Genomic DNA, 23,207 nt, shown 5'->3' with positions numbered 1-23,207 from the left:
GGTCTTTTTATGAGGATGTTTTGAAGACATGGATGCAGATGTACAGGAGGACAGATGTTTTCTTCCTGAATGTATCTGAGAAGTGAGAACGGATTGTGGTCTGGAAGTGACTGTCTACTTATTCCATGCCCTTTGCTAAGAATGGCCAGTGTGAAAACTGAAGAAGAAATCAGACTTGAGTGACAGAGAAAGCTGTATAGTAGCTTTGTCTTCCCGTTGTAGTGAGGCAGATGACTTCAAGTTAATTAGGAAATTACTGTGTATTTGGTCATGGTAGTTTCTTCTCTGCTGTGTTTATTCCTGGTGGTACTTTACTCACAGTTTTTCTAGCTGAATTAAACAGCTTTAGGTAGTCCTGTGAGGAGGAGGGAGCTGGACTTGATGATCCTTATGAGCCCCTTCCAACTTGGGTTATTCTGTGTTTCTATTTTAGGATTTCAAAAGTTTTATAGCAACTAAGGCTTTGTAGAAGGCAGTCTTTATTTAATCTTTTAAAAAAACCTAAACTGTGTAGAGTAGACTTAAAAAAAACAGTACAAAGAGAATTATGCTAATTGCAGTGTTCCTTCTTGACAGTCGATTCAAAGTGTGACTCCTAGAAATGTTAATATATTCCCATATACTGAAATGCAAAATAATAATTAAAAAAAAACAAACCAGAAACAAAATCACTGAACAAAAATTTCTGATCTTGATGCTTAACTCATTGTGATTTGTTGTAGGTTGCAATTCATAAAGACAAGCCTGAAGATGGCTCATCTAATCCTTTTGACTCTGTCCTGAGTATTAGCACAATTGCCTCTGCCATTGCTGATGCTTCCTCCAGTGCTGATCCTTCACAGCTAGCTGCTATGATCATAGCACTCTCTAATAAAACTAAAAGAACATGTTTCCGTCCTGAAATTGTTAAAGAGATGGAACTTCCTGCTGATCCGGTATCGTACAGCAATGTGGAAAACTCTGGGTTTGATATGGAAAAGTACATCAAAAAAACAGATGAGATTGGACATGAAAGTGAATATGAGAGTATTGTGAAACATGAAGCATCTGTCCAGAACCTTGTGCCTGAGAGCTTTCTACTGGGTAAAGATAAAGTTAAGGACACTCTGGCTGATAGCAAGCAGCAAGAAATAGAGAAACGTTTTCTGGATAATTTTAATGAAGAAAATAATATTCAGAATTTTTCTATTGTTTCTGATGTTCCCAACCGCGAAGACACAACAGCAAATAGTAATAAATATTCAGAAAAGTTGACAGATTTAGTAAACAGTAAACATTTACAGTCAGTGAATGCTGATCTAAGATCAGATATGCTCCATACCCGAACCTCACCTACTGGAAACAAAGCGCTGATGTGTGGAATTCCTTCAGCAGCACAAATTGAAGCAGCACAGGGAAGTTCGCTTGCTTACCAGACCAATGAGCTCACTAGTAAATGTATTGGAGAAGATGCGGAAACGGTGTATCAAGAAACAAGTGCTGTTCCTGAACTGTGTAATGATTTGGAGGAGAGAAATATGGGAAATAATGTGTTACTCAGCAACTTAAAACTGCCCAAGCAGTCTAGTAAATATGTCACAGTAACTCCTGTAAAAGTAAAGCCTATGCAGAAATTAAACAACGCTGAAAAGAAGCAAACTGCAAAAATAGAGGAGAGAAACAAAGATGCCAGTAGTTCTTGTGGTAGGAATGTGAAACATGTAACTTTTGAGGGGCTCTCCCCACCTTCCCAGAGAAGTACTGGTAAGTAAGCTTATATAAATGTAACCAGTTGGTGAAAAGGCTTTTCTTGAAAGTAGGTTTGTTCCCTGTGTTTAAATAAATAGTGTTACTCTGTTTTTTTACCAGAGCATAAAGCTGTTCTACCTGAATGTGACTTGCCACCTCCGGAGGAAGAGCAGTATAGCTTCAGACCTTCAACTTCACCACTAATTCACTCTTCTCCTAGTGAGACTTCTGGAACAGTATTTTCAGGGTAAATTTATTGGTGCAGGTTATAAGAATCATTAATGCTTCATGATTTTTTTTTTTTAAGGATCAAGTTTTAGTTTGAACGTTGTCCTTGACCTTAGTTTATAGAAGATCTTTATTAGGCTAAGAGTTCACCCTTAGACTATGTTTTCTGTTTTATGTGTATGGAGAAGCAGTCTTAAGCAATTGTTAACTTTTAATTTTCCTCACTGGCATGATGAAGCAGAGGCTCGATGGAAATATTGCTGTTTCTGCTCAGTATTGTCCTGTAATGCCAGAATACAAAGCATTCAGCCTGTTAGCTAGTCAGATACCTCATACCTAAAACTGTTGATGGATCTATAAAATTTCATATTTTAAAACTGTTGTTCTAGCGTGATTAATCTATTACAAATAAAGCAATTTGTTTGGGTGTTAATTATATGATAACAAAGCTTGACATTGTAGAGAGCCATAAAGATGTGTTTTTTAAACTTAAGTATTTCACTCTGTTTGGTTCTCTGATTCTTATATCTGTGCATTGTGAGAGAGGATTGTTGGAAATATTTGTATTGCTTTCGACCATTTCATATTTTGAAATGGTAACTGGTATATAAGATTTAAACCTTCCTTAACTGAAAGGACTTTTTAAAAATGAGCTCCCATAACAATAAGTATTATATAAACTGTAAGATTATAACTAAGTTAATTGTGTGATCTTTAACATATAAAGATGGCCAGTAGCCAATGGCTTTGTACATTCCCATAAAAAGAAGATTCTTTCCCTTTAAGTTCACAGTTTGATATTTAACTAGTTATTGTGTGTGATGTCAGAGTTACAACCTGTCTGGTGTTTCTTAGAAGTTAAAATGCTCAGTAGCATGTGTATTTTTGCAAGTGTGTTATATAGACTTCAGAATTTCCAGTTAAAATTGTCAGTCACATTGTTTTCATGTTACTGCTTCTTATTTGACAAAGTGGTGAGAGATTCCAGGTTTCCAGGTATGTGAAAAAAAGAGAAACTCAGCAAGGAATAGGAGATATCAGTGTGATGCCTGAGATGTTGAATGATTTCATTTGACATTCTTATCTAATTAGATACAAGTATATATTAGTTCACCGTTTTCTTTTAGTAAGTTCTGTTGTTTCTTTGACCTTTGCATTTGAGTTCAGTTGTGGAACTCTGGTGCTTTGCCTTTAGAGTTTATACCCAAAGAAAATTAATTTTATGTACATCCAAGCCAGAACTTGTAAAGGTTACTTGAAAGCTGATTTCTATTTCTACTGGCAGTGTTAAATGGAACGGCTATGTATGTTGTTTTTTGGAATAGTATAGCTAATTTATAGCATTGATTTTCTTGGTGTCAGCATTAGAAATACATTCCAAAACCAACATACTTTGAATCTGTTTTTCAGGTCTGAAGCTTGCATATCGTATTATCAGGAACCTTCTTGCCAAGAGGGTGTACTACCTCAGTCGGTTTGCTCCAGTGTTAGCATGAGCAGATTAACATATGTCTCTGCATCTGACAGTACGCTTAAGAACTCAACTGTAACGTGTGATCCAGATACACACTTGGTAAGAAAATCTTGACCTGTAAATATATTAATTCCCTTTCTTTAAAGCAAACAACAACCTCCTCCTTGTTCCCAAACCGCACCCTTAAGTAGTCAAAGTAAATTTAAAAAGCTGTAAGGGTTTCAGAACATTTTAGGACACAATGTGCATAGGGAAATGTATTCTGCATTTCCCCCACTCCTGAGTTTCAAAAGCTTAAATTCTGAAATAGATTGTGTTGCATGTGCAAACTAATGAATATAAACATTCAAAGAACTACAAACTTCTGAAAAAAGTTAGAGTTGGTGTATTTTTCCCCTTTCATTTTTTCTTTGATTGCTTATTAAGTTATTATGTTCTTGGAATGCAGTGCAGCATTCCAGTAGTAATTTGCAGGATCTTTATCTGCTTTCATCATGCCTGAGGCTCCCTTTCTGCTTAGCTTCTACTGAAAATATATTTCCTTTTTTCCTGGAGAAATGTTTATGAATACTTATGATAGCTTTAACTTTTTTCAGGACTGAAGCTATGATTTTCTCAGCTTCTGATAGTTAGCCTAAGAGGAGTTGCTCTGAAACACATTTGTGCGTATGCATATATCTAATTTGTTCTTATTTTTTTTCTTTGGAATTTTGTACTTGGAGATAAAACCCAAGACTCTGAGGCTGAGGTGCACTCCTCCCACTTACAGCATGCATACCTGCCGAAACAGAAGGCCTTGGGGCTTGACTGATTTCTTTGTGTGATGAGTGCACAATGGAACTATTTCTATCAGTGCATTTTCATGCGTCTCAAACTAACAGCTTTTAGTTAGTGATTTTGTTCAGGGTCACTTGGCTTTTACTTTTTTTTTTCTTAAAAAGCTGGCAAGTATGTCTTTAGTGGTGTGTTGGGGTTTGTTTGTTCTCAAAAAAAATAAAATCTATCTGCTGTGATGTTACTGTAACTTATTGCTTCTAGGTTTTTAGCTTTTATGAAGAACTCTAAGTACAGCTTTACCTAATCATATCAGGTTAATGCCTAGTGTGGTGTGTTCACCCCGGCTGGAGGCTGAGCCCTCCACAATTGCTGGATCACACCCCCACAGGAGAATGGAGGAGAGAATTGGAAGGGCAAGTGTGGGTTTGGGGTACTTGTGGGTTGAGATAAAGGTAGTTTAGTAAGTGAAGGTGAGGGAAAGGGGGAAAGGTGATGCAAAAGCAATCCCTCGTTACCAGGGAACCAATGACCAGCCAATGTCCAACCAACAGCTACATCAGAAAAATGATCCCACGGTTTGATTTCTTAGTGTGTTCTTACATGGATTTAGGTTGGTTGGTTTAGGTTAGCTGTCCTGACTGCATCCTCTCCCTACCTCTCACCCATTTGCAGCCTACTCTCTGGAGTGGCAGAGTGAGAAATGGAGATGGCCTTGATACTGTGTGAACACTGCTCAGCGATAGCCAAAACACTGGTGTGTTATCAACATTGTTTGGGTCACAAATCTAAAAGTACAGCACCATACAGTGTACTGTGAAGAAAATTAACTCCATCCCAGCATCACTTAGTTAGAATGTGACTTTAGACAGCAAGCAAATTGAAGTTGCAAGTTTTCTTTTTCAAGGTGAGGAGCCACAGATGTTACAGACATCTTCAGACAAGACTTGACAAACTTGGTTATTTGTATCGAATGGCAATACCAGTATTAAGTCTGTCTTATGTACCCTATTTGCTTTTCTAAAATTTGTAATACTGTGTATTATATTTGTTTACTAGAGTGAAACTGCTAGTGAGCTCAGCACAACAATAATTCAAGCCAGCCCGACTCCTCAGGAACATAGAAATGAAAATCTAGAAGACCACTCATGTAAAAGAAATAGAAAAGAAGCTCTCCTTCATATTGACCAGAAATCAAAAGAAAATGAACTTGCAGGTCTTAAAAGAAAACTTAATGATGTGCTGAGTCAAGAGCTGCCCAGAGCAGATGTTCTGAAGAATGAAAAGCAGCTAGCATCTATTCCTTCAAACGTAGCAGCAAATGATAAAGAGCTAGACCGTGTTAAATCGGCTTTACCAGGTAAATGCTGCATCCTTGAGCCACTTTCTACTAATGCTGATGCACAAGAAATGTGGCAGAATCAAAGAAGCAAAGTAGAGAGACAAGTATTGCAGTCTTTAAATGTATTACCCATATATCCTGGATGGTTCAATCAAAACTCATCTGATGAACAGCATGTTCCTATTCCAGGCTTTAAACCCCATGTTACTACCTCTGAGAATCAAGCAATTTCTTCTGTTCCTACGTTGCTTACAGGGCATTCTCTTGCAACGACTCCATTTGCACAACAGCACCTGGGAAATACACCATCTACTGGAAATCCAGTTTTGTCTCAGTTTCAAGGCTGCAGCTCTGCAGGTTTTGGTCTTCCAGCAGGGCTTCCTTGTTCTGGTATCCCAGCAGGACATGTTGAGAATCCACTTATGGTCGGAATTCCTTTCGGTCCAAATATTTGTCCTGGGTCTCTGGGGACAGCTCCACTTTGTAATCCACATTCTGCTTCCTGGAACAAGAATATTTTAAATATAAAATCATATACTGGACAATCACTTGGAGCTGGTAGAAATGAATGGGAGTTGTCAAAGACACCTGGTACTGGTGAGTGTGTTTGAAATACAGCTGGGGACTAGAATGGGGATGATGATGCTAATATAACAGTAAATAAAATTAGAATGACTGCTAAATGTAACCACAGTGATTCTTTATGCAAGCTGTGTTATTTTAAAAAAAGTATTACTAAGTTTCCTTATTTAATGACATTATTTGGATTCAGTGTCTATTATTACAGTCCCCAATGGTCTTAAAAGAAATTTTTCATAATCTTGAAGAATTTCAGGATTCAGTAGTTTTGTGGGTTTTATTTTGTTTTAAAAGATCTAGAGCTGTCTTTTGTAGTAAGAAGCTAGAAATCTTAGCTGCAGTTCATTCTAGGCAAGACAAATAATTTTCTGGACATTCAGTTGTATTTTATCTATAAAACAGATGATATTTCTGTCTCTAACTTAATGTGGTATCAGCAGTCAGTGAAGCAAAAAAATCTAAGGAGAATGGAGAGCTTAAACTGTTCTCTGGTTAGGAAGGGGAAAGACAAGCTGTCCACTGCCTTCTATACTTTCTGCAATTTCTGTGTCTTGAGTTAGCTCTAAACCTAAGCAATGCAAATGAGTGTTTCATTTTAATGGGTTCTTTTAACCTATGTTCTCTTTACTCATTTTTTGCTAGCCCATTTGCGGGTTTCTGGATGTAATGAAGATTGATTCCCAACGTGCCAGAGAACTCTTACCTCCATTTAAGTTTTGAGTTGTCATTATAATGTTGCAATTACTCTGAAAGAGTTATTTTCAAAATTTTAGAAGTAGAGACTTTCTGGATATATAATATTTGAAGAAGGTTTTCTCTTCAATTTGGTGATAACTTTTGATGACTGCATTTCTACAGGAAAAAAAATCCATAAAAATCTGCTCAGTTTTTTTCTGTAGCAAAAAAAAGTCTGAATGTCTCTTTTTAGGTAATGTTATACTCTGATAAAAAAAGATTTTCCTTTTTGTTGTTGTAAATGTTCTTTCTAAAGGTGGTTTAATAATAATATGCACATTTTCTGAGTTGGGCTAGTACTGATTAAAATGTGAACACTGACTCTTCTCTATAACGTGTATAGATACAATTTATGGGTTAGTATCTGTATGGGATGTGCTATTCCCATAAATGTTTTTGTTCATGACGGTAGAAATCCAAGTAAGATGTAAATTAGAAGCAAGTGATTGAAATTCTGAGTATCAGACTTGTGGAAAACATTCTTGTGAATGGAAGCAAACATTTTCTTGCCATAATGAGTTTAGAAACTTGTCAGGCTGATTGCTGATTTCTTTTGGGGTACTTGGAACTAACAGGAGCATATTTTCTTCCAAAGGACATGTAAAAGTACCAGAAGAATTGAAGTTTCCTAATGCCTGTTGTGTGGGAATTGCATCACAGACAGTTCTTAACATTTTTAATCCAACTGGACGGTGGTTGCAGGTCAGCATTGGAATACTCAGTGTTTCAGTTAATGGGAAAAAGGTAAGAGATCTTTTTAATAGAGCTGTGCTGTAATCTTACTAGTTGTCATATGTAAAATTAAAGTCCTCTGTACAGATGTGTACTTTTTTTCATGTTTTATAGTTAATAAACACAAAAGTAGTACTACCCTCTTTCAGCCAGGCCACCTGACTTATTCCAACAAGTAGGCATAGAGAGATTAATGGCACATTTTGCAGTCTGTCACTGCTGCCTGAAGATACTGAGTATGTTCACAACACAAACTTGTCACCTGCACTAGGATTTACTGGTGACCTGCATCAGCTGACTTCTTGACTCTTCCACCATACCTTTTCCTTCTATCTTAGATGGCAGAAAGCATGTTGCTTTGTATGTTTTGTTGCTGATGTTTCTAAATAATAAGGGTTTTACTTATGAATTAACTTTCAAATATAATACTGTATAATCCTAATGTTAATCTTTCACTAGATGCTGGAAAGAAACCCCTACAACTTTCAGGGTGACATATCTAACTCTTTAAATTAAAATGCCTACAATTGAGTGAGATGGAAGAGAGACATGAATATGAAGATGTAATAATTAATATTGAGCTAAAACATATACAGAATGTATGTGTTGAGCAGTGGTGCCAGATAAATGTGGTATTTTGAACAAAACTGCCCTCTGGCAAGAGGCCTGTTGAAAATGACAGAGGTTTTGTTTTTCAGATGGATCCTGTGAAATATCAATGTCTCGTTTTCAAGAACAAAACCATTGTAGGACCCTATTCTACCAGTGATGTGAAAATACTTTTCTTACCTTGTCATTCGGGAGTCTTTCAGTGTATTCTCAATGTTTCATCTTGGCCAGTTTCTGCAGATGCTGAGACAGTTGTTCAGGCCGAAGCTTTGGCCAGTAGGGTAGTTCTGACAGCAGTTGCTGAAAATCCTAATTTAGAAGTAAGTAGCTGCTTTTTGTGTTGGTGTTTTTTCTGTCATTTTTTGTTGTTGGTTTTTTTGTGTGGTTTTTTGTTTGTTGATTTTGTTTTTGGTGGGGTTTTTTTAGAGATTTATGAACAACACTGGAAAAGAATATGCAAGAAATGCCAGGTTGTTCCTCAAAGGAACCTGGGATTTTGGAAATGTTTGGAGTGTAGGAAAATGGAATATGGAATATAGGAAAAAGTTATATAGGCTTCTCATAAACAATCTAGGACACTTAGTTATGGAAAAGCACGTAGCTGGAAATAAAGAATTATTATGCAACTATATGAAAAGAGTAAATAGAAAGATACTGATTTTTCATTGTTGAAAGGACGTATGAGACCTTGAACATCTAATGCTTTCTAAGTATCTGCTATATTGGTTGGATACCATTAGGCATTAAGATGTAACAAAAAGCATTTCTAATTGTAAGGATTTCTTAATTTTTTACACTGAGTAGACTTTGGTTTCTTCTTCCTTTCAGCCTATTTATGATTGTAGAGAATATTTTCATATTTTGGACATTTAAAAATGAAAAGTAAATGGATGTTTAAAATGCTTTGTCTTATGTCTTATCATAAAGAATTTTCAGATGGGAGATAGTGTGACATTATGAATTAAATCTGACTTTATGTAGCCCTAAATTTAGGAATATGGACAGGCAGAAACAGGCTTTGTTGCAAGTAGAAATGGATGGACTCTTCTTCAGCAGGCTTGATGGTACTTTTTTGGAGGTGATTAAACCAATAACATGGTAGTCTGTGATATCACAGTTACAGGAAAACTTTCAGTCACTAACCACAGCTAGCAATTTTTTTTTATTTTAAGGTGGTCTGTTAACCTGCTTTGGGCTAAGTATGTGTTTTAAGTTAATGATATTCTAGCTGAATACACATGAATGGATACATTTTTTAATATTACTTCCATAAATTTTAAATTAACTTTTAATGCATATTTTAATACATAGTTTGGCAAAATCCATCATTCTACATGTTCTTAGTGAGTTGAGTCACCATCCCTGAATGTGTTTAAAAGTTGTCTAGATGTGGTGCTTGGGAATATGACTTAGGGCTGGACTTGGTAGAGTAGGTTTGATGGTTGGACTCTATGATCTTAAAGGTCTTTTCCAACCTAAGTGATTATTTGATTCATGGTATAGTTAATTCAAACTAGCTTCATGTTAAGATTAAACCCTATGCTATATCTCTGCATGTCTTGTTATATTCCTGAGAATATGAAAAAGTATAAGTACCAACCAAAAGTTATACATTGCTGCAGATCATGTATTTTTATTCTAACAAAAAATTAACCACTACTTAGTTATTTTTCTTAACTCTTAATTTTTTAAAATGACGTTTTCTATCTAAAACTGACATTTCCTACTTGCTAGCAATAACTGTAGTTTATTTTTAAATACCCAGAATAATTTGGTTCTGTGCTGGCTTTTGGTGAATAAATATTGCTCTAAGATTGGCTCAATTGAGGCAAAATATGTGGGAGATAACCATTTGGATGTAAGCCCTTTTGATCTCAAAGGAAACGTTTTTTAGATGACTCCTACCCCTTGTGGGTGGTGTTACAGTATGCAAATATAGCCTTAAGAGGATGGAATATGTCAATAGCATCCTTCCTTCCCTGTTGCTTTCCTGTGATAGTGTGCTTTAGAGGCTTTCCTTCCTTGTAAGTTCTGCTTTGCCTTAAAACCAGGTGGACACAGGAAAAAGAGATTACCTGGATTTTGGTGACTTGACTTCTGGCAGTTGGAAGGCTCTTCCATTAAAACTTATCAACAAAACCCATGCTTTTGTGCCGATTAGACTTATTATTAATGCTGTAAGTACAGTAAACTTCCTGTATATGAAAGTTAACTTCTTGTGATACAGAATTTTAATACCAAAATCTTTGTTGTGTGTCATTAAGAAACACACCCTGGACACTAGATGTAGGATTCCCATGAAATCTTTGATTAGTCTGGAAATAATTGATTTTTTTAATTTTTTTTTTGGCAGGGTGGTAATCTGATTTAGCTCTAATGGTACCAACAAAAATGGTTCTGGGATAAGAAAAGCCAGCTGGATTGCCAGCTAGGCTGGCTGGTCTTTTGTACTGTCAGAAGATCTGGTCTTATTTCCTTATGTGTGGGGGACAAGAAGGGACTGGCCTTACGTTAAGATTGGATCAGGTCATCTTGGTGACTGGTGGAGTTGGCCTTGAACAGCCAAATTTTTTGAAAGCTTAAACTAACCAGTTCCAGCTTGTCTCCTTTAGCTGTAGAAGGGTTTCTGACTATTTTTAAAGGGTTTGCTGGACTAACACATACCAGCTGGAACTACAGGCTAATCTTTGGTTGTTTTTTCTAAACTACATAGATTGTTCAGAATTTGCTTTGTATTCCTCAGCTTTGTCAGCGTTATTGTTAGTGACAAAAAGAAATATAATACTGTATTTCTTTGACAGAATGCAGTAGCTTGGAGTTGCTTCACTTTTTCCAAGGAGCCGGTTAATTCTTGTAAAGAGCAATCACTTCAAATGGATGCAGTTTCTCAGATACCAACTCCATCAGTTGTAAACCATGTGATACATGCAAGCCATGATGGACAAGTGAGTACTTAGTAGCTGACTGATTCTTCATGTTACTTACCATCTGAAATGACAGTTCTAAGTACCTATCTTGGCAGTAGTGATTTTTGGGGAACCTACCTGTTTGAGCAGTATAGTTTTCTTGCTAGCTGTGTTGTTTTTGGTGGTTTTTTGTTCTTGAGTAATTCTCTTCCTCCCCATAAGATGAGTCAACCAATTTTTTGTTTTTTCAGGATCCTGAAGCGTTAACAGTTTGGGTTGTATTCCACGCACCTAAGAAACAAATTTCTTGTTCAGGTATAGCAATTTGATTTTCATTTCAACTAAAATTTGACTTTCAATATATGCATGTGTTAGATTGCAGGAACAGGCTGCAAATTTGAAATGAAATTTTGTCTTTGATTTGCATCCTAATATTTTGGGTATCGCAATTGGTTTTAATAACTGAAGGAGGTGGAATACTTCTGTATTTCTGTGTCTTTATCTTTTAGGTGTTAGCAGGTATATTTATACTTCAGTATCAAGCTGTATAAAGCCATTCTCTACTGCAAGTTGTGTGGAGTTTGCTTTACTCATTTTGCTGAGAGAATTAAACCTTTGTTTAAGAAAACATTGCACTGGTTGCAAAATTGATAAACCTCTGAGGTTTTTTGGCTTCCTAAATAGGAAACAGTACGCATGTCAACTAGTTTGTCTAGTATGTTAAGATGTTTTTTTTGTTTGCTCTAGGGACAATGTGCTGTATTTGACAGTGTTGCGAGCGTAATGAGGAGAGTTTGTTAATATCACCACCACGTTTATATATAAAGATTGGACAGTAGCTGAAGTGAGACACGTTTATAGGAATGGCCTTTGATAGCAGACTTTGCTTGCTTTTGTTACTCATGGAATTGTTCCTAGATTCCCTGGGTCCTGCAGATGAATTCTTGGCAAGAGTTGATGTGGAACTGGATAGTCCAGGACCTAGCAGTGTAATTAAAAGTATTCCTCTCCGAGCAAGAGCTGGAACAGCAAGGATACATGCTCCAAAGACCTTACAGGTTTGCATGTATTTTTATATTGCATTTTAGTAATAGTTTGCCTCTCCTAGCCTACTTACTTTGTCATGTTTGGTTTTAGTATGTATGCATATATACATACACACTTCTTTACTTTTTCTAGACAATATATTTCTCTGCTAGTGTGGGTTCAACAGCCAAACAACAGCTGCCATTGAAAAATGCTGGAAACATTGGTGTGAGTTTGAAAGTTAAGGTAAGTTGGCTTCTTCCTCAAATCACAGGTTTTGTGCAGTTAATGTATTGAAACTAGTGCCAAGCCTTGGAATCCTAGCTGAACTGAGTGGTTTGACAAAGAGGTTTACAAGCTTACATAAGGGAATCTGAAGTACAGATTACTTTTTTCCTATCTCCTTCCAGCTGTGGGCTTTGACATTGGAAGAAACAGACCTAGTCTATTACTGCATGGCCCTGTGACTGGTTGTTACCATTACAGCTTTGGGGTATTCAATAATAGGATTGCCTGCATGACACCTTTGGGATAATGGGATTCACCTTTCTCAAAGGTGGAAGAGGATCTTTGCTCACAAGCTAGTCGGGCTTATCATAGAATCATAGAATGGTTAAGGTTGGAAGGGAACTTAAAGATCATCAGGTTCCAACTTCCCTGCCATGAGACTTGAAGGGGGAGGGGGTTAATACTAAGCTTGCTTGTGACAAGCAATGAGATGATATGCCAAGGTTAGAAGGATGGGGTGCTAGTGAGGGCTCTCAGCCTGTTGCCATGAGATGTGCTGACTACACTGGAGCAAAGTTGTTCCCACTGTAAGAGAAGATTATAAGAGATAATGATTTGATGTGTGGACTCTTTGGTGCATGAAGAGTTGGTTGGATAGTTGCATCCAGAGACTGTAGTGTTCAATGGTTTAACATCCAGAAGGAGTGTTTACTCCCTTAAAATAAGTAACCAACTCTCCTTTTTCCCCTTGCCCCCCTTCAGGCATCAAATCAGGACAGCTGCTTTGCTGTTGAATCTGAGGATCTTTTCCTTCTTCCTGGACAAGAACAAGAAGTCACTGTCCTATTTTTTCCAAAAACCAAAACAAATACAGAAAGGTAACATAACTGATTTTATGCTGCCTGTCTTAAACAGAGCTGCTTTTGACCCTAACGTCATGAGCAAATTTAAAGTTTTACCTGCAAGGAAAACTTGGACTTCTCTTGTTGTGAATCCTCACTCATTACAAAATAGATCTTTGCCAGGGGTCACCTGTTCCATAGATTCCTTGCCTCTTTTGCTGTACATAGCTTAATGAGTAGGTAATATTTCCCATGACAGATCAACATGTTCTGAGACTTGTTTAGTGTAAATAAATGAAGTCTCTGAAGCCCTTTATATGGTATTTGTTTCTAAAGTACAGCAAAGCTTTAAAATACTTACCTTTGGCATCCCCTTCAGCTGCTTTCCTCTTCTGCATTCTGCTGAGACAAGGGAAGTCTTATTTCTATTTTACATACCCAAAAACTCAAGCATAGATTGGGATAAAAAATATTCATTAATTTTGACTGCCATAATGAAATAAAGTTTGGCTGTATAGAATCATAGAGCTGTTTTGGTTGGAAAATACTTTTAAGATCTTCAAGTCCAACCACTAACCTTAGCATTGCCAAGTCCACCACTGAACCGTGTCCCAAAACACCACATCTACACATCTTTTAAATACCTCCAGGGATGGTGACTCAACTACTTCCCTGTTCCAGTGCTTGGCAACCCTTTCAATTAATAAATTTTTTCTAACTTCCTATCTAAACCTTCCCTGGCACAACTTGAGGCCATTTCCTCTTGTCTTATTGCTTGTTACTTGGGAGAGAGACCAAACACCCACCTCTTTACAGCCTCCTTTCAGGTAGCTGTAAAGAGTGATAAGGTCTCTGCTCAGCCTCCTCTTCTCCAGACTAAACAACCCCAGTTCCCTCAGACACTCCTTGTAAGACTTGTTCTCCACACCTTCCACCAGCTACGTTGCCCTTCTTTGGACTTGCTTTGGACATGTCTTTTTTGTAGTGAGGGACCCAAAACTGAACACGGTATTTGAAGTGTGGCCTCACGAGTGCCGAGTACAGGGGAACAATGACTTCCCTAGTCCTGCTGGCCACAGTATTTCTAATACAAGCCAGGATGCTGTTGGTCTTCTTGGCCACCTGGGCACACTGTTGGCTCATATTCAGTCGGCTATTGACTGCCACCTCCAGGTCCTTTCTGCCAGATGACTTTCTAGCCTCTCTTCTCCAAGCCTGCAAATCCAGTACTACCTTAATGTAACATGTTCTGTTTGCAGATATAAACATTTATCTTTTTGCACATTGGCAGCTGTTGGACTTCATTCTCTGAAATAGACTTGTGACTGTTCTGGTATCATGTAACAGTTTTTTTGCAATGGCAGGGGTCAGACTAATTTCTCCACAGCAGCTTTTCTTCTTTTGTTACATATTTTCCGGTTTCTGCTATAATAGGGCAAGAATGGACAAAGGAATCTGTCCAAAATATGTTTGACTTTACTCTCTAGCTTAACTGGGCCTACCCAGTGCATTACATTAAACAATGAGAAGTGCCAATGGATAGGCATGCAAAATTATTAGTCTTGGCTTTCCTGTGGCTTTATGCATAACTGCTTTGCTTTACAAGCTCAATGTACTCAGTAGTTGTGGAGACTTTGCAGTCCACTTGCAGGTGCTGCCAAAAGACTAATAAACTAATGAAAGCGGTAACAAGAGTTCATGTTCCTCACCGATGGGATGCAGGGCTCTGTCAGTAGGCAGTGTAGGAATTCAGTGACATTTACCATGGAGGTTGAATCATTCCTGGCTTTAAGGGGCTCTGTTCTATAGCAAATGCTCTACCCTATTCTTTAAAAGCTTGATTTCCTCCCTGCCCTATGTAATTTTATTTTTTCTCTAGAGTTTTTTTCTGTTTTGTTTTTCTCATTGTTTTTCTCTTGTTCCCTGTATCATTGGTTAGATACTTCCACTCTCTTCTTCCTTCCCTATATACTTTAGCCTTTTTTTTTTCTTTGTTGGCTTCTGTCCCCCTTAACTAGGCAGCACTTCTTGGTTCCTCTTCTGTTTTTCAGTGTGTATCTCTAGTTTCTTCTGTTTTTTTTTTTTTTTTTGCTAGTTAGGTCCAGCTTTCCTATAAAGTATTAGCCCATTTTTTTTCTACCTTGTAATTTGGATCTGTACTCCTTATGCTCTCATCTATCTGTTTCTCTGATCTGCCTGAAGAAGATGGTAGTCATCTGCATTGTGCTTGTGTCTGTACCATGAAAAAACAACTGTAGGTGGCCTGGTTTCCTGTCTGTGGGCTCAGTGTGATTTCTCGCAGCTGTCCCAGGAATCAAAGTGATGAAAAAATCTTGGATTTCTGGCTTAGAACACTACTGTTGTTAACAGGACTCAGAGTTTAATTTTTATGCTCCTGTGTATTTCACACTTGTAAAACTTCATTCAAGTTTCACAGGTATTTGAAAAGGCATCTCTTTAATCTATGTAGAGAGAATCAGACTTTGTTTCTCTCCAATATTAGTCTGTCAAAGTAATCAGAAGTTACCATGAGCAAAAAAGAACTTGCCTACTGTAGTCTCTGAAATACTTATCTGAACCATTTCCAGATGAAATATTTCAGAAGATTGCTTGAGGTACATGTACTATATGTATTTACAAACCAAAGGATTTAAGTTTTGCTATGTCTAAAGCTGGCCTTTGTCATAAAAGAAAAAAATTATTTGTATTTCCCCTCAAGAAGGTAGTTTAAGAAGGCCTATCTAGAATATTTTCTCAGTTATGTTTTGTTTTCATCAGCTAATCTTGTTCTGTGGTGGGATTTACATTTCTTTATTTATCTTTAAAGTTCTCTGAAAGTCCTTGTGCTGCCATCTGGGCCTCAATATGAAGTGATGTTAAAAGGTGAAGTGAAGTCTGAGGAAAAGAGACCTGTGTCTACAGCTTCTGGCTTCTCAGACATCCCACCCATTCTCTCCAACAAGCAATTCATTGCCTGGGGAGCAGTAACACTTGGAACATCAGTGTGAGTATAAGCTCGGCAGCTGTTCATATACAATATCGTTAAGTATTCCATATTGCACTTACTTGAAGTAAAACTTTCTTACTTTTTCCATTCACATTAATAATCCACAGGTGATACACTAAGCTGTTTTTATGACTCCAGTGAGAGAAGCAGTATATTATAATTATAGTTTTCAAGAAATTTTTTGAAACAAACTATTATCTTCTTTGAGCTTTTTGTAGTTTTCAGGACTCTTTAGTTATTGTTAGATTAATACCTGATTCTATAAGGTTAATGTGTTATGTAAGTAGAAATATAATGAAAAATATTTTCCAAGCAAGCTGATGGAAAAATTCTACTGGTTCTTTTGACACCTACCTCTTGCTAGAAATAAATCTCTATGCTTGTTTTTCTTCAATTCATACATCAAGTCTAGATTAATCTAGTCTGATAATCTAATTAGAACAGGTTGTTTAACTTCCCGGAATTAAATTATTTGACTGTGTTCCAATACAAAAACCTTTAGTGATGGAGAATCCATTTCATCCCTAATTATGATTACTTCATCCTTCAGACTAATTCTTGTTTCAACTTTTTTAGTTTCAAGTTTACAGCTTCAGTATTTCATGACTTAGTGAAACTGTTCATAAACTGTCTAGGTATACTTTGCTTTTTTGTATGTAAAGGCACCAAGTTTTGCTTATCTCTTGACTACTTAGTATTACTTTAAGGACTAACCCAGTGTTGGTTTTGTAGTGAACTTTTTGAACAATCTAATAATTTTCCCAATTGTTTAAAAGTGATCCATGTTTGTAGGTAATAACCACATCTGATAACTATATTATTATTTTTCTTTGTATTTAATGTAGTGTATTTCTAGCATAGTAGTTCTGGGTGTTTGGGAATCACTTTCCCCTGTATGCTGCTACCTTTTTATTTTCTGTTCCTTCTGAAGATTAATTTTGGTTCACCTTTGCTTTTAGGAAGCTGAAATTATTTTTTAAATTTGTATTCCAACTGAGTACCAAACAGTGTCTGCCACTGAAAACTGGGGAAGAGGCTTTGCTGTCTGTCCTCCCTCATCTTTGATTCTAACCACATGAGTCTTTCTCTTTATGTTTTTACCAGTTATAGGACGTCTCACATCCTTCTGTAATTGTTTTTTTTCACTTGTTATAATGACAAAGACCCTCCCTCTTCTTGCTGGAGAAGTTTGCTTCCTCTGTCAAGGAAGGGTCTGGGTACCAGAACCCTGGTCAATGCTTGGATATATCAGCATTATATATTACTTTATATTATATATTGCTCCTTGATCAACCTGATGCTGCCAAGTGACCATAGTTTTCTGTGGTACTACCATGTTGAAAAGTACATGGAATGTTATCCTTAATTTAGTTCTTTACAACTGTGGCAGTGAATCTGGGCCAGACTACTCACAAGTTGTTGTTTCTGCATAACCAGGTGGCTCTGGAAAACCTAATTATAACACTCTTGAAGTGTTTAAGGACTTGTTGTATGGACACAACAGCTTGCTTTAAATTCAAGCTGTTAAGTACAATATTTGAACTTCAGAAAAGCTGTATTTACATGTATTTTGAGGTTGTTTTGCTGTATGAGAATTGATTGATGTGTAGTGGTGTTTGTTTTTTAAGATCTGTAAGTCTAATACAGAAGTAACTTTCTAGCTAATCTAGGGGTACAACAGAATATGAGATTTTTTTTTTTTCATGGATTGACTTAAAAATTGATTATCCCATATTCATTGTTTCCGTGAATACACGTATCCAGTTAATTTACATTTGCTGTAAAATATATCAAAACTGTATTTTTCAGCCAGCGGAAGTTAACTTTAAGAAATGACTCTCCATCTGTAACCCAGCATTTGAGACTGTTGATAAGAGGTCCGGATCAAGACTGCTTTCAGGTATAACTAACATGAAAATGTCTCTTTTTAGTGTTTATGACAGCTATCAGCATAAGTTTGTAATAGAAATGCCTTTGCCCTGACTGGTTTTAGCTTTATGAATGTCAGAGACTAGCAGGCACTGAGCCAGCTAAGGTGGACATGGTAGCAGAGCGTAAGCTGATCTGGCAGCCTTGGGAAGCGCTGAAACTGTAACAATGCTGCAGCAAATTGGAGCATTGTTTAGTGCTCTGAGCTGCTGTAGCACAACAGAGTCGGTAGCTGGTGGAATAGTCAGTGGCAGTCCTTGTAGGAGGGATTTTGGACCACATTTCAAGGGACCTGGTGTACATGAGGGAGAAAAAAACAACTGGAATCTGTTTTTGGGAATTACCATAACCCGAGGGGTTTTTGTTATGTAGTCCACATACATTTATATCCCTTTTTTTCCTTGAATGTTCAGATCAGTGTCTAAATTCTTAGCCAAGAGGAAGATAGAGTGCTGGATAAGTTTAGTGTTATTCTATTATGGATTGAAAGCAAAAAAACCTGGTCAAAGTGGAGATGCATCACTATGCTTATTGTGAGAGTAGAAGGTATTTTGAAAGTGGTCTTCTCTGTTGCATGTGAAGCTTTGCAACCATAAATACGTGCTGCTATGAACTGAGTTAATCTGGGTTTTGAATAAGCTAGTTTTGTGTTGCCAGTGAAGTCAGTCTTATTGCTATATGTCTATCCTCATTAGTAGTCACTCATTTTTTGTGTCTTCATTTTTATAGCTGCAAAGTATATTTGGATCAGACGAACGCTTGACTAGTAATTGGGAACTCAAAATTCGTCCCAAGGAAGATACAAATATATATTTGATGTTTACACCTACTCGAGTAACTTGCTGCTTTGCAAAGCTGGAAATCAAAAATCTGGGGATTCAGTCACAGCCAGGAATTAAGTTCACTGTAAGACCCCCAACCTAACTTCTAATAAGTTCAAACACATATTTTTCCTAATTATTTTAAATCTAGCTCTTAATAGTGGTTTCAAACTCTTTTCAGTAGTTCCCAGTGACAGGACAAGGGTCAATGGGCACAAGCTGGAACACAGGAAGTCCCATTTAAATATGAGGAAAAACTTCTTTATGGTGAGGGTGTCAGAGCACTGGAGCAGGCTGCCCAGAGAGGTTGTGGAGTCTCCTTCTCTGGGGATATTTAAGACCCACTTGGATGCAGTCCTGAGTAATGTGCTCTAAGGAATCCTGCTTTAGTGGGGAAGTTGAACTAGACATCCCTTACAACTCTGACAATTCCTTGATTCCATGTTTCTGTTGAAAAGCTGAAACTTTAAGACACACACTATGCGTATCTGAATACTTGTTGAAGTTTGTGTGAGCAATGAATTTTACAGTTTGAATATTAGCCTCAATTTTGCATGCACTTTTTCCCCTTGTGGAGGAAGAAGAAAGTTTTTTTTATGTACTGCGTTAAAAGTAGCCCATGATTTTAACTCTGAAACTGTCAAAAAATCTGAACTTGTCCAGGTTGGACACTAGGAAAAAGCTCTTTCCTGTGAGGGTGGTGAGATGCTGCAACAGGTTGCCCAGTGAGTTTGTGGATGCTCCCTCCCTGGAGGTGTTCAAGGCCAGGTTGGATGGGGCTCTGAGCAACCTGATCTAGTGGGAGGTGTCCCTGCCCATGCAAGGGGGTTGGAACTAAATGAGCTTTAAGATCCCTTCCAACCCAACCATTCTATGATTCTGTAGGTATAAAATTAATGTTTAGGTATTATGTAGGTAAAATTACAGATATTAGATTGATTTTCAGTGAAACTTGCAACTTAGGCTTTTTGTTTTGTTTTGGTTTTTTTTCAAAGTCTTTTTTGAGTTCACATTTTAAGCATTTTCATTTGTCTTTCTGTAGCTCTTTATATAGTTGTACAGAAGTTTTAGTAAGAGGCTTTCTTTAATTTGAAATAATTTTTATCGGGTTTTTCCCCCCCCAGATACCGTTGTCAGGATATGGAGGAAAAAGCAATGTAACTATAGATAATACTGGTAATCTGTTAGGTACTTATATAGTAACACTGGATGAAGTATTACCTGCAAGATTAAGGAGAACTTCCTTCCGCATAAGAAATACAGGTTCTCGGGCTGCCTATGTTAAAGCTCAGTGCTTTTCAAGCCTAACAACAAAAACAGTTATGGATCCTCAGGTAATGATGGTATCTCCAGAGAAGTTTGTACTAAGAGAAGGAATGCATGAAGTAAGTACAATACCTGATTCTGAGCAAGTTTTAGTAATTTTAATTAAAATGTGATCAATGAGAATGTGTCTGAATAGTTCTTTATTAAAATCTCACGTTAAATCCTGGTTCATTTGTATTTCAGTAATTTGTTGACTCATGTTCTAAATGTTAGTGCTAACAATAAAAATTTTTTCTGGGTACGTTGTCTCTTTATCAGGTGATCACTATAATGTGGAATCCAGTGGAAAATGAGGACAAAGTTGACAAAAAAAATGCATTTATATCAACAGTATGTCTTTTTTGGGGAGATGAAATTTCTAGGCAGCAATATCGTAGGTAAGATGTACTTTGCTGTTGTAACAACTACATTTATTGTTTAATAAAAAGTTAAAACTAGAGGTGTAGGCTACCATAAATATAATTTTAATGTGCTTCCAAAAACAGCACGAACAAAGCAAAAGACATGGATGGTATGGGGGCATCTTATAAGCCTTACATCTGGTAGGTTATTTGGTAGGGGGTTGTTTTGGTTTTGTGGTTTTGTTTACATATTGTAGGACAAGTCTAGTTAAGGTTTTTATTTTCTTTTTACACTATTGAATTTGAGTATGTTGACTTCTGGGAAAAAAAATTGCTTTTTTTTGTATCAGAAGAGATTTGTGTTTTGCCTTGGTATCTCTTTCCAATATGTACATAGCTTTAATCTTTAAAGAAAAGGTTCATGGGAGGAGTAGTACTGAAATTCAGCAGTATTAAGTTTTTAACAAGATTTGCATCTTGGTTTCCTGAATTCTGTTGATGAAGACAGTAAATAGAAGTGTATGTGAGAGAAATAACATCCACAAGCTTGTAACAGACGGATGAAGTTTGTAGAATTTATATTGAACTTAACTAGAGACTATGATACTCTGCATTTCAATTTGCATAACTGAAAGTCACAAAAATGGCATGCTCTGCTTTTAATGACACAAGTGGCACTTCCATTTGTGCTGTGTATGGTGTATAGTGATAATGCAAAATGTTAAGAATAGGCAGAGCCCTAAGGTTCTGATGATTATCATTCAGCACAAAATTTCAGAATAGCAGTATTTCACTTTTTTTTTAATGCAGTTGTCTGAATGCTTATGGAAGTAATTGTATTTTTTGTTATCCAAATGAACTATGAAACACTGCTTAATCTAACTGCATGACTTTCATTAAAAAGCTAATGGAGTAGCTGCATTTTGACCACCTTGATAGGAAACTGGCCTCTCTTGGCTATCTTGGGAGATGCTTGTTATGGGTTTTTATATTAACTGTTTTGTCTGAGGCAATGCTCACTATCACTGAATCATACTCAAAGGGAAAAGTAGTTAGGTAAAAGCTTTGATTTATTGTTTAACCAAAACCCCACTGAGAAGCTTGATGCACCTGTATAGGTAGTGTTGGAAACTTTTTTTTATTCAGACTCTGGACATTGGTACAGAAGTGAAATTATTTGCTGCTGACTGTATTAATCAGCAGGTATGGCATTTGTTTTTTGAACATGCTGGTCTACTTTATTGTTTCTTGGTGGGAGCTTCTCTGAAGTCTAGTTCTAGGTAGCCAAGACCTGAGGGTTGTTAGTGCTGAGGTATTCTTTTCACCTCCGTAGCTCTGACCCTATCAATGTGCCAGGTTTCCTCTTACTGACTTGTTGCTTCTCATTTTCCCTAGGAGTATTTATATCCCTATGCCTTCATTCTTTTTTTATCCTGTTGGCCATCATGCTCCTTGGCTCCATGTTCCTGCTGTTGACTGGCACCTGCTGCCACTCTGCCATTGACTTGTCAGTTTTTCCTCTCCAAGGGCTTTCACTCATGACCAAAATAGCATTCTCTTGCTTCCTGTGGTGATAGAGAAAACGCTCGATGCCCAATATACTTGTAGGAAATCTAAGTAGGTGTTACTGACAGCAAAGAACAAGTATCTTGGAAAGACAAATGTATGGTAGCTGTTATTTCAGTGTTTCTTTAACTCTGCAGCAGCAGAGCAGGTGTTTCTTTAGCCATTTGAAGATTATGAAAATATTTCAGTTTTAAATGAATAGTCACAAATTTGAGCCTGGTGTATTCAAGAAATCAAGAAATGATCAAGTTAAACTTATGCTAGATTCTTACCAATCTTATCAGCCTTTTCAGACTGTTTCCAATACTTTGTGTAACTTAACATTCCTTATTTAACAGAGCATTGTTTGATAAACCGATGGCTGGAAACCAGATACTTTCAGGAAAGACCCTCTTGCGAAATATTGAATTTGATGAAGAATTTCAAGGGGAGCAGCTTGTGACAGAAGGTAAGCTTATGACTTGTTAAAAAAACAACAGCTTGTTTTCTGGTGGAAAAATGTGCCTTTAGGTTTGAATCCTAATTATTTCTCTGCTTATTTTTTCATAAATATAGAAGCAAAACTATCAGTTGGATACCAAAACTCAGTGGGATAGAACTTTCTTTCATTCAATGCCTGTCTATTTTGAACAATTTATTTTACTTTCAGCAAAATGAAACCACAGTCTAGGAATGTTATAGCATTAAAAATGCTCAGTGTATTTGGAGAGTATCTGTCTTACTACTAATAATGAGAGAGATTCAGTTTCTCAGACACAGATATATCTTACATTTGAAAACTGAGAGGCAAACAACTTTGATGACATTAAAACCTGTATCTCCCTTCCCAAATTAAAAAACTATTGTGTTGTTTTTGTACTTCTGCTTGTGGTAGCAAGGAATTTATTAAAAAAGACTGCAGTATAATATAAAGGTGTCCTTAAATCCTCCCCAAAAAACCCCAAACCACAAAAAAACCCCAAACTAACCTCTTGTCTCCCCAAACTGTTCAGTCTCCTAAATGTCCTGAACATA

At 36.9% G+C, this 23,207-nt stretch overlaps 1 protein-coding gene across 1 annotated transcript in view; it reads left to right on the top strand.

Moving 5' to 3' along the window:
• The window catches only part of CEP192 (centrosomal protein 192), an 84,472-nt gene that overhangs the window by 36,326 nt on the left and 24,939 nt on the right, over positions 1 to 23,207 (top strand). Inside the window, exons 26-43 of the mRNA XM_051610268.1 lie at positions 723 to 1,743; positions 1,849 to 1,975; positions 3,367 to 3,529; positions 5,264 to 6,143; positions 7,456 to 7,604; positions 8,291 to 8,521; positions 10,253 to 10,378; positions 11,003 to 11,146; positions 11,359 to 11,422; positions 12,026 to 12,165; positions 12,287 to 12,379; positions 13,124 to 13,239; positions 16,031 to 16,207; positions 18,020 to 18,110; positions 18,869 to 19,045; positions 20,085 to 20,345; positions 20,545 to 20,663; positions 22,532 to 22,641. Coding sequence (XP_051466228.1) covers positions 723 to 1,743; positions 1,849 to 1,975; positions 3,367 to 3,529; positions 5,264 to 6,143; positions 7,456 to 7,604; positions 8,291 to 8,521; positions 10,253 to 10,378; positions 11,003 to 11,146; positions 11,359 to 11,422; positions 12,026 to 12,165; positions 12,287 to 12,379; positions 13,124 to 13,239; positions 16,031 to 16,207; positions 18,020 to 18,110; positions 18,869 to 19,045; positions 20,085 to 20,345; positions 20,545 to 20,663; positions 22,532 to 22,641 — 4,189 coding nt within the window. The remainder of the gene's footprint in view (positions 1 to 722; positions 1,744 to 1,848; positions 1,976 to 3,366; positions 3,530 to 5,263; positions 6,144 to 7,455; positions 7,605 to 8,290; positions 8,522 to 10,252; positions 10,379 to 11,002; positions 11,147 to 11,358; positions 11,423 to 12,025; positions 12,166 to 12,286; positions 12,380 to 13,123; positions 13,240 to 16,030; positions 16,208 to 18,019; positions 18,111 to 18,868; positions 19,046 to 20,084; positions 20,346 to 20,544; positions 20,664 to 22,531; positions 22,642 to 23,207) is intronic.

The sequence above is a fragment of the Apus apus genome, chromosome 2 (assembly GCF_020740795.1).
Source record: "Apus apus isolate bApuApu2 chromosome 2, bApuApu2.pri.cur, whole genome shotgun sequence".
NCBI lineage: Eukaryota > Metazoa > Chordata > Aves > Apodiformes > Apodidae > Apus > Apus apus.
Note: the sequence above shows the minus strand (reverse complement) of the source record. Positions and strands in the feature narration are given on the sequence as shown.